General features: G+C 48.7%; 1 protein-coding gene across 1 annotated transcript in view; it reads right to left on the reverse strand.

Moving 5' to 3' along the window:
* PRPF6 (pre-mRNA processing factor 6) overlaps positions 1–12,041 on the reverse strand; it is an 845,164-nt gene that overhangs the window by 121,682 nt on the left and 711,441 nt on the right. The window contains exon 19 of the mRNA XM_069650843.1: positions 4,554–4,668. Within this exon, the coding sequence (XP_069506944.1) occupies positions 4,554–4,668 (115 nt within the window). The remainder of the gene's footprint in view (positions 1–4,553; positions 4,669–12,041) is intronic.

Below are 12,041 nucleotides of genomic sequence, written 5' to 3' on the forward strand. Positions count from 1 at the left end.
ACAGCTTGATTGGCGGGGACGCTGACAAGTCCAGAAGGTCCGGGAACCATATCTGCCTCGGCCACGCAGGTGCGACGAGGATCATCCTGCACCGTGACCTCTTGAGCTGGTTGACGAGCCGGATTAGCAGTGGCAAAGGAGGGAACGCGTAGAGGAACAGGCCCTCCCAGGGGAACGAGAAGGCATCGCCCATGCTCCTCGCCTGGGGAAACCTGCTGGCGAACCTCCGGCACTTGGAGTTCGTCGCCGTCGCGAACAGGTCGATCTGGGGTGTGCCCCACCGTCGGAAGAGGCGATCCACTAGATCCTGCCGTAGTTCCCACTCGTGGCACGAGCGCAGCTCCCTGCTGAGTGAGTCGGCGATGGTGTTTTTTATCCCTGCCAGATGAAACGGCACCAGAAACATCCTTTGGGCGACGGCCCAATGCCACAGGTCCTGCGCCTCCTTGGACAGCGCTGGGGACCTGGTTCCGCCCTGTTTCCTGATGTAAAACATGGTGGTGGTGTTGTCGGTGAAGATCCTCACCACCTTGCCCTTGAGGGACGGAAGGAAGGACCTGAGGGCCCAGAACACTGCACGGAGCTCCAGGACGTTGATATGGAGGGACTTCTCCGTCGGGAGCCAAAGGCCTCTCGCGTGCAGATTTTCGGTGTGCGCTCCCCACCCTTCCAGGGAGGCATCGGTGGTCACTGTCTCCTGGTGGTCTGGGGTCTGGAAGTCCATGCCCGCCGTCAGATGCGTGCGGTTGCCCCACCACCGGACCGCTCGGCGGAAACTCTCGTCGAGTGTGATCCTCTCCTCGAAGCTGCCCGTCGTTTGGATCCAGCGCGCGTCCAGGAACTCCTGCAACGGGCGCATCCGGAGCCTGCACATGGGAATGAGGTAGATGCAGGAAGACATCATTCCGAGGAGGGACTTGATGGACCTCACCTTGGCCGCGTCGGAAACCAACATCCGCTGTACCTTGCCCAGGATGGACCTGGTCCTTTCCTCCGACGGGGAGGCCAGAAGAGACACTGTGTCGAGCTTCGCTCCCATGCGTTTTGCGCGGGTACCAGGTGAGACTTGGCGTAGTTCACGGAGAATCCCAGGTCCGTGAGAAGTCGGACGGTCCTTGCCGTGTGATCCACGGCGAGCTCCCTCGTCTTGGCTCGGATGAGCCAGTCGTCCAGGTAGGGGTAGACGTGGATCCCCTCGCGGCGCAGCTGCGCCGCCACCGGTGCAAGGCACTTGGTGAATACCCTGGGTGCCGACCGTAGTCCGAAGGGGAGGGCTTTGAACTGGTAGTGATGCCCTTGGACCACAAACCTGAGGAATTTTCGGTGCCCCTTTAGGATGGGAATATGGAAGTAGGCATCCTCCAAATCCAACGACGACAGGAAGTCTCCTTCCTCCAGCTGACCCAGGACGTGCTGGAGGGTGACCATCCGGAACTTTTGCGCCTAGATGAACTTGTTCAGACGTCGCAGGTCCAGGATGGGGCGCCATCCCCCCGTCTTCTTCTTCACGAGGAAGTATCTCGAGTAAACTCTGGAGCCCCGAAGTCTCTTTGGGACGAGTTCGATGGCGCCCTTCCTCAGCATCGCCTTTACCTCCAGGAGAAGTTGAGGGACGTGAAGTTCTTTCCTGGCCACGGGGGGGACGCGCGGACACCTTCTTTGAAATTCGAGCGCGTGGCCCTGGGCCAAGGCGTCCAGCACCCAACGGTCGGTGGAGATGGACTCCCACACGCTGACGAATCTCGCCAGCCGGCCTCCCACCGGGGTGCTTCGGTGGGGGCCCGACCCCATGGTCGGTTCAATCCTGCTTCGACGAGGCTTTGCCGCCTTGACCTCCTTGGCGACGACGGCGGGGTCCGCCAGACTTGCCTCGTCCTCTGTAGGCCTCCTGAGCCGACGAGCGGGCCGCTTGACGGTAGGTGGAGAACCGCCGCCTGAACTTTTGGAGGCGCCCTTGCCTCCGCTGCTCCGAAAGGGCGTCCGTCGTTGTTGCAGAACTCCAAGGGCCCGTGCCGTCTCGGTGTCCGCTTTAATGGCCTGAAGGGAATCGTCCACCGTTTTCCCAAACAGGTTGTTCCCATCGAAGGGCATGTCCAGGACTCTGGTCTGAACGTCTTGACGGAAGTCCGTAGCCTTGAGCCATCCACGCCGCCTAAGGCAAACGCCGTTGCCCAACTGGCGGAACCCAGTGTCGGCGATGTCCGTCGCAACGGTAATGGCGTGGTCCGAGCCACCTCACCTTCCTGCAGGATCTCCAGGGCCTCTGCCCTCTTGTCGTCCGGCAAGAAGTCCAGTAGGGGAGCCAGTTTGTACCAGAGCTCCCTGTCGTAGCGGGCCACGATAGCCAAGGCGTTGGCCGCTTTAATCGTCGTCGCCGCAGACGAGATGACTCTGCGTCCCATAGCGTCCAATTTCTTTCCCTCGCCGTCCGGTGGGGAAGTCGATGTGGAGGCCGCACCCCCCCCCCCGCTTTTTTCCTGGCCGCCGCGGAGACGACGGAGTCCGGGGTAGGCTGCGCCCGGAGGCACAGGGGGGCCGTGTCCGGGACCCGGTACTTCTTCTCGTACCGGTCTCTTCTAGCTGGCGTCGTGGAAGGGTTCTTGAGGAGGGTGAGGCCCTCATCCCAAATGTCGTCCAATAGAGGCACTGAGAGGACCGTCTTCCTCTTGGCCTCGCGCCGCTGATAAAGGAAACCTTCCTTCTTCTTCTCCTCAGGGCAGAGTTGGAAAAGCTCGGATGCCCTGGTGATCATGGAGTGGAACGATCCAATCTCGTCGGGCGGAGAAGCCCTGGTGGGAGGCGACGACGGTACATCCTCGTCGTATACCTCGTCGTCCGTACCCGTCGCTGCCGTGTCAGTCCCCGTATCATCCCCTCGGGTGGACGGGGAGGAGGGCTGGAAGGGGCGCGACGGCTGAAAAGGAGGCGGAGGGTGGATCCTTCTTTTCTTGGTAGGGGGAACACCAGAAGGTCCCGGTTCTGGGTCCCCCGACGGGAGAGGTTCCGTCGGCAACGGTAGTCTCGTCCTTATCTCTGAGCATAAGGACTGTATAGCCAACAAAATGGCCGCCGAGTTGTCTCGCGGCGCTGGCAGAGGGGAATCCGACGGGCGATCAGGGGCCCCGTCGGTACCCTCGACGATGTCGTCGTCACCTGCGTCGGGATCCATCCCGACGGGCCGGTCTTCTTCCACGCCGAGGCCGTGGCTTAAGCCTTCGACCAGCTCCTCCTCCGAGGTTGAGGCCGAATCTACGACGATGCCCTGCCCCCCCTTTTTCTTCCCGGGGGCCCTATCGATGGGCACAAAAGAGGACTCCCTCCGAGGTGGCAGGGAGACTCTGAGCCCCGAGGTCGCCACCACTGGTGTAGCCCCCACAGGCTGAGCCAGGGCCGCCGCGACAGTTTCGATAGAGGGCTTGGCCGGATGGATTAAGGCCTTCACCACCTTAGGTGCGCTCACCGCCTTATCCTTGAGGGGGGGGACACTGCCTCGCTCCCCCTCCGATGGGGCCTTCGAGCTCGACCGGGGCCTCTCCAGGAGCTTCGCCGGGTGCTCGGCCTTCCTCTTACCCGACCCAGAGCGTTGGCTCGTGGTTGATGGTGCCGGGGAGGGTGCGCCCTGCCTGGCGCCCGTAGAGCCCGACCGTTCGGCGCTCCCGGTGCCAGCGGACTCGCGGTGCTTTGCCTTGTGTTGGACCCCCGTCGCCGGGGCGTCCTCAAAGGTCTTAGAAGACCGCTCGGATTTCTTCTTCTTCTTCTCGCCTGACGGGCTCTTCCCTTCCAGCCAGTTGGCGAGACGTTGATGGCGGTCCTTCATGGTCCGCTCCGACATGTTGCCGCAAAACGCACAGTCCTTCTCCACGTGCGTTTTGTCCTCATGTAAGCAGTAGAGACAAAAGGAGTGTTCGTCCTCCTTAAAGACGTTCTGCAGCTGGCATCCAGGGCAGACCCTGAACAGCTTTCCGGGCGTCGAGCATCCCTTCTCCTGGGCCATGTCCGGGCCTGAGAAACTTCTGGAGTCCTCCAAAAGCATAGCTCGACGAAATCTTCACCCTTGAGGGGCGCAGACGAATCCGACACGGGTCCCCGTTGATCGGATGGAGAGTCGGTGGAGCTTGAGGCTCTTTTGACCGAAAAAACGAAGTTTTTGAGAAAAAACGTGAAAAAATAGTACTAACGCTCGAGAGCAATAGCACGAGGATCCCAACACATGAACGTGCGGTAAAAATCTGAAGATGGCTGCCAGAGGCGGTGCTTAGGTAGAGGGCAGTCATTGGCTGTGGTCAGTATGACGCAGAGACCAGTGATTGGTTATTACTACGAAAGACAGATCAGAAACGAAACTGATTTTTTCTTTACCGAGGATTCCCAGCCTGACGACGGGGAATATTCATGAGCATGTGAATCCATGCCAGACCCCATGCTGGAGAAATTAATTTATTTTAAACGCTCCATGCCCAGGAGGTTTGGTCATCTCCCAAGAACCCTGAATGTGCTCAGAACAAAAAAGACAGAAGTGGCTCTGATAAAAAAAAAAGAAAAAGTGAACTTACTTTGCGACAGCTAGCAGCACATGGGGATCATGCTCGCACTTCTTCAAAGCGTCTACACTCTTGGTCTTCCTCTGCGGCCGTGCCTCCAGGAAAACAGCCTCAGACCACAAAATCCCTTAAAAAAATAAAACGTTAACAGTTTTTAATACATAAACTATATCAGTTATGGTTATACTCTCATTCAGACTCCCAACATGCATGTTGGGACCGCACATGTAACATGTTGCTTCTTCCCTATTTCCTATGAAAATCTTACCTATGATAAATCCTTGTGACCTCTGTCAACCCCAAAACATTTTGATTTTACTGGTGGATTATTTTTCCTTATAACTCCGAGTGGGAACCTTTTCCACACTCACAGAATCTTTTACTCTTTTTATGGGTGTCATTTTTAAGACTCTCCATAGTGTCTTTTAAAAGTTATCCTTGTTAGGGCAGTTTTTCTGAAGTCCAACTAAGAGCTTAGTAAAACCACTCAACTGAGGCAGTACAAGACTCCACCCTTAGTATAAGGCTGTACCACCTGAGAAAAGGGTAGCGTAGAAAGAGCAGCCAGGCTCATCTTAGGAAGGCGAGAGGGCTGTAGAATCAGTACAAAGAAATTGTAATACAAATGGTCCAAAGAAACAAAACACTACGCATTGTAAAAAAAATAAAGTTTTATTTAAATACAAGATGGCCCAGATAAATCCTGGGGGGCATAATTACGATCACATTATATATAACCACAATTATAAAAACACAACACTGTGCTTGAAGGTGCCGGGACCAAAGCATATAACCTTATTTGGAACACCCAACAGTAGTTCTAGGGAAGTCAAAACCAATACTTTTGGATTACTTACAGTAATACCATGGTAGTAGACCCTAACAGTTGTACCGTGATGCTCAGCAAGAAATCACATACTAAGGCAACTGGATAATATACCTTTCTGAATAGTGGAACACTTATTCTATTCCAGGAACAGTAAAACCCTATAACTCTGATTCAGGATAACACAGTTATTCTAGGGGTGTTGGACCTTGTGTTGTAATATTCAATTACAGTTGCTTTTCAGTTCACGGACTAAGGGAAGCAATAACTACAGTTATACTCAAGGTAAGTAAACCTTTTGATGTAATATTCAATTACAGTTGCCTTTCAGTTCACAGACAAAGGGAAGCAATAACTTGTTAACTTATTTTTGGATGGCATACAGCTATGCTAGGTATGTACAATCTCTATATACTTTTGGAACGAGCTAACAGCAACCTAAAATGTAAGTATGACCTAAGCAGTCTTATTCTGTACAGGCTAAAAGCAAGTCAGGGGAAGCAAGGCCCAATTGGGGACACTTCCACAATTATCCTAACAGGAATAATCAAGTGAAACCAACAACATTACTTTTGAGAAGAGGGGAACCAAATTCACAGGTGAGTAGGTTAACCTATCTACTTTCTGACAGAAAGACGAGACAGTTTCTAAGGAAAGTAAGACTTTGAGAATACTTATTTACGAGGGCACACAGATTAGTCAAGGTAAGTACATCACATACATAACTTTCAGAATGGCAGAACATGTCTAAAGTAAGTAATAACTTGTTGTCACTATTCACTCAGAGTTTAAAGTTACCAACTAACTCATTCACAAGTAAGTAGACTTGTCAACACTTGTTTTACTTTTCAAGGCAGACCCCTTAAAGTATCCAGCCCTTCCCAATTCTAGCACATGAGTTCTCTCAGAGGCAGAAGAGGGACGCTAGTGGTATAGGAGCCAGCTGTAGGCAGGGTGAGAGAGTGTTCAGTTTCAGGCAAAGTTCAGAGTTCCAGAGAAAGACTGTTCACACAAGTATGTTTTACTTTAGAGTTAGTGGAGGGTCCAGGGGCTTCACAGAAGACACCCTAGGAGGATTCAAGCAGTGGGCCTGGTGGACTGGACGAGAGACCTCCAATCACAGAAAACACCCCAAAACTACACAGGAATCACAAGAGACTTAAGGTAAGTAAATACCCAAGCCAGCACAGTACCTCAACACAGAAGAATATTTTTCAGAATGAGGATTTAGGACCTGCAGCCAAAAACCTGGTCGTTGAATACCTTCATGAAGAAGTCAGGACACTGGATGTACTTTTGCAGCAAGGATCACAGGGGAGGCTCCAGGCAAGGTTTTCCTCGTGGCTGGATGCGGCTCTATGGATCTGGCACCCTTTTCAGGAGCACAGAAGACAGAATATCGCCAGTCGGATTCTCGTCGTTTGCAAGGTCCAGCAAGACCGTGCACTGCTCAAGGGATCGAGATCCCAGGTTATTGCAGCCATGCAAGGTCGCAGCATGGAGTGAGGTGGCCCAAATTTCAGGTCCTCGGGTCTCACCAGGCTCTGGGTCTTCATTTTTGGAGTCCGCAGGTCGATTGGAAGAAGGGCTACGGCAGGCTCTGGTTACACAGCAGGCTCCCCAGTTGCTAGAAATCGCATAAGCCGAATCTAGGTGTACTCTTGATGTGATGTCATTTTGAACACTAATATGACTTCATGTTTTTTCTTTTACATTGTCTTAACTTTGATCGATCACTGACAAATGAATGCCATTTATCCATGAAGTAACCTTTATACGCGTAACTATGCCTTAGAATACAGGGTGCCTTTTCAAGTAGGGTTCTACACTTATCAGGTTCATTTAATTACAGTATGTACGTTTCTCTTCCACAGATAGTACAGGCCGATGGCCTACCATTCATTTACATGGTGGCTTTATGGTAGGCTTGGATTCCGCATTCAACGAGTAACACCCACCTGTGTCGTTGGAGCCATTCACGCCAAATTCCCCAGTGACAGCAGACTGTACAGGGGATTTTCACACACTGTGCTACAACCTCAAGTATATAATTTGTAGTTTTTTTTGAGCCACTAACATCACCAAACTAAATAAAATACAAATGATCATATACGAATAGTTGTTTCAATTTTTCAGTGCATCAACAGCACGCTCTCTCGTTTATGAGGGACATAAAAGAATTGTTGGTGCCCTTTTACTGTCATCTCGTCCGCATAAATCCATCCCCACTCCATTATACCCCACTCTGGTACCGGGAGGATGGGAACGGCCAAGGTGCCAAACACCAGGTACACTTCAAAATGGGTTCTTCTGCACAGTCACCATTGTTCTCCAGGCTACCCTCTCCAGGCGTCCAGAGTGTCTCCAGGCCCCCCTCTTCAAGAACCGGCCCCTGCAATCCACATAAGTGAGTCTCCCTTCAGAAGTGTCCCGGGCCTTTAGCGCTCGCCTCAATCACATCCATCCATCCACCCACCCCCCCCCAAACCCAGATCAATGGCAGTTCACACCTGTGGCCATGCGCTCGCAGGGGACTGGGAGGATGGGAACGGCCATTGTTCTCATGGCTTCCCAGACTGCTTGTATGGTTTTTGGTTGCCCTTCTAAGAGCCATGCCAAAGGTCCCGGCACAGTCCTGCATACATTCCCAAAGGATATTGATTTAGTAAGAAGATGGGTTAAATATTGTAGTTTTGTGGTGGACGAGATTGACAGTAGAGCACAGAATGTCTTCAAGGACGTGAGGGCCAATCGATTCCGCATCTGCAGCTTGCACTCTATCGATGATATGTGTGAACAATTGAAGTACACAAAAGAATGTCGACCAGGAATTCTTCGTAAATTGCTTCCAAATGCAATTCCAATTAAATGTATGCACATTCTGCCCCATGTTAGTCATGGACAATAAATTAGCTGTGTTTGTTGTTATGTAGGACGATGGTCTGCATAAATAAGTATTAGCTATGATCTCGCATTCTAATTAGGGGAGAGTATTGAAAAGGTAACTTCATGAACGTATAGGATCTTTCGGTGTATATTTACTTGAAATGAGTCTTAGTAAAGTTTCCATAGTTACCAGATTGTATTGAATTTTTACTATACTTCATCTGTCCCCGCTTTCTGGAGCCTCTAATAAATCAAGAAATTATGACTATTAAAAAACAATGCCATAGTGCCCTTTAAAAGTCGCATAATGTTTTCGTAATCGGTTGCTTGACATGTCCCTTTTTTTCATAGAGCACACTAATGGATGCACAGACCCTCACAAGTGAAGGAGTATTGTTTTAGAGGGATGCTGGACTTCAACTACAATCACTTTCTCCTTTGCAACTGGTCCAGACTTTGAGGCATGCAAACTTACAGTTCCCTTGCAAGAATGAAAGTAAATCCTACAAAGGATATTAAATGAGAGTGAAATGCATGTAACTGTGCACCGTTTCAAAATTTCTGATTTTGGGTCGAACGTTACACTTCCTCCCGAATGCAGAATACATTTATAAAAGGTTTTAGGGCAACATTACAATAATGTGTCATGATTGTACATGTGTCAACTCAGAAAGTTGTCAGGTGAAATCTGAAATGTATATTATGACTAAATGACGTACACTATTTACGAGGATATGGGTATAAGTGCTCTGTGCGATGAAAGATTTTAATTTCAGGTGCGATTGACTTTTTATTTTTTTTAATGAATATTCTATTCAAGGAATGTACACAAAGTGTGTAATTAGAAGGAGGCGGCACATGGACCAGATGTGAACATAACTTAATATTGAATACAAATTGTACATCACATTGCATCTGGAATCCATTTTTATGTTGTAATATTTTCTATTCAATCAAGATGGTTCTGTTTGTAGATATGTACATAGGTTTGTTTGCGTGGAAATGAAATGTGCTCGATTTAGACCATATTTTTATCAGCTTGCCTGTGCGGTGGGAAAAGAGCAGCCCACAGTTTCAAAGAAAACAAGGGTAACGAACAAACAAGTTGTTTTGTAGAAGCTTTTAGGCTGATGTTTTATTCATATAATGTTTTTGTTTTTAAAGTGGCATCTGCTGTATGTGCGCTATACATTGAACATGATTTTCAACACATCTATTAGAGGCCCAGAAGCAAGAGAGGTATAAAAAACACAGACAAAAAATGAAACCAAAGGTGTCGCTTGCCAAACAGATTCGACAATGGAGCAACTACTATTTGGTGCGCAGCGTGGGCCAGTCAATAAGCAGACTCGTGATGCTTATGTCCAATGGCCGGAAACTGAATGGAATGTAACCCCGAACCTTGCAAAGTGTCCACGGACCATTGCTACCATGTGACAACTCGACAAGATGAAACCGAATACAATGAAGATGCATTGCAATTCCTCGCATACCCCTTGACACAACCTACACCCACTAAAAATGTTCCAGCCAAGAAACATTCCATGTTACCTTTTTCTCCAATTCGTGTGCAAATATCACAACCTGAACTAACAGGGACTGAAGCTTCAACGCAATTGACAGAGGAACTTGCTAAAGATCTCGACTTCAGTTTGCCTAGTTTGGCCGATTTGTCCACCACAGTTGAGTCAAAAACCACATTCTTGCCGGACGATTGGCTAATAAAGGAGCAAAAACAAATTTTATTCTACAGCTCCCTGCTACAGATTGTACAGATGCTGAAATGTGTCCATACATTGAGGTGGAACATATGCAGGGAGCCATTGGTGAATGTGTCTCATGTATTACAAGGCACTAACCTGAAAATACAAGCCAGCTGTGTCCACCTCCATAATACATTTTCATGGTCCGCTCAACCGATGCTGGGCAAAGTGCCAGCTGGAAATCTATGTGCAGCAGCTTTACTTTTCAGCAGGTCGACTTACGGTAAGATTTCCAGATTCTGTAAATGTGTGGGACTTTAGTTCCTTGCTTAAACCCAGTACTACAAATATCAAAGGGAATTCTTATTCCGCGCTATTAGTCAAGCCTGGAAAATTGAACAGATGCCAATCGAAAGCACATTCTCTGGAAAACGTTTCTGGCTAGCTGGCGATGGGACGGTGTGACAGCCCAGGGTTTTCAGCAAAGTACTGCACATACTACTGTTAAAACATGGAAAGTAAAAAAAATGGTGTGTTCGGAGATTGTGCAGGTGTCCCAATGTACATCCTCTGTGGCCATGGAGAAACATGGTTTCATCAAATCTGTCGAACATCTTCAATGGAGGAGAATGCAAATAGACTGGATAGTCACTGACAGGCATGTTTCACTAGCCAAGGCCATGCAAGAGAAGTTTCCACCCATTCATCATTAATTTGATTTATGGCACGTTGCTAAATCAGTCAATAAGAAAATTACAGCTGCTGTTAAAAAAAAAAAAAAAAGGTTTGGAAAATATTTCAAGGTGGTGTCAGTCTATCAGCAACCATCTTTGGTGGTGCTCCAAAACTTGTGATGGGTCTGTAGAAATTCTACTTGAAAACTGGCGTTCATTGATGCAGCATTGTTCCAACGTACACTCTTGGACAGAAAACCAACATTTTCACGAATGTGCACATGGACCTTTATCGAACAAGCAGGAACGCAAGAAGAAGTGATTGGTGCCATGTAAACCACCACACAAAGCTCTTGAGAAGATTGTGTATGATAAAACGCTTTCAAGAGACCTGAAGGGACTCACAGAAGTGTGTGTGTGTGTGTGTGTGTTTTTATCCGCTGAAGAATTACAGGGTAAATGGATACATTTGAATAAAAAACAGCTACTTATCTACACAGATATATTCTACCGTTCTGCAAATGCCATAGTTTCCAACTACCGTGGGGTGGCTTCTTCAGCCAACAATGGCAGCTATGCCTAAACAGATCTATTTTCATCACCGTCTTGTGGGACGATAGACTGGGACCGATATGCCCTTTCGCAGTACCAGCAACAAGGAGCAACCTGTCATTGTTTACAGTGTAGCAAGAAGCTGACGCCAAAGCCTTTGCGATTGAAGGTGCGTCGAATGCGCATCTTCGCCCGAAAGGAACACCATGTGCGTCATTATAAAGTTTTGCTTATCCAACCAAAGGGCACACAACAATTGGTCGTTGATCGCAATCCGTGGATCATGATAATGGAGTTTTTGGAGCATTCTTAGTTAAATAAAAACACTTGCTAAATTGCAGATTAATGATGTTTTCTTTAAAAGTATTGTTGGAAAATCCGATTTGGGGCGCGCTGTGAGGATGTGTGTGTTGATCTTCCAGGTTCTGCATTAACTGACGTTATGGTGTGGGTGATGACTGGACACGTTTGGCTACGCTGCCCACTAACGTCATGAAAATAGGTGGAGCATATCGTTTGTAATAGTGATGTCAGCTTCATGGCCAGGTGAGATGATTCAGTGTTGCGATGGCACTTGAACTTAGGGCAATGCAGCAACGGATAATATTAGCACAAGATGGGCAAGCCAAACCCATTGTTTTCGCATGTGTAAAAGTGAGGAAAACTAAGGTAAGATGCATAGGAATTTTTTTAACGATCGATCACACTATGCTTAAAAACACATGCCAGATCGCTCGGGACAGTAACATTTTTAGTGCACTTCCCCTTTAACAACTGGGTTGGCTGCAGAAAACACATGCTCAGGGGAATTCTTGTAAGCCCCAATGGCCTGCCAAATAAGTGCAGCAAGTATCCACCT

Source organism: Ambystoma mexicanum, chromosome 3p, assembly GCF_040938575.1.
Source record: "Ambystoma mexicanum isolate Mex_15411 chromosome 3p, UKY_AmexF1_1, whole genome shotgun sequence".
In the NCBI taxonomy this organism is placed as follows: Eukaryota; Metazoa; Chordata; class Amphibia; order Caudata; family Ambystomatidae; genus Ambystoma; species Ambystoma mexicanum.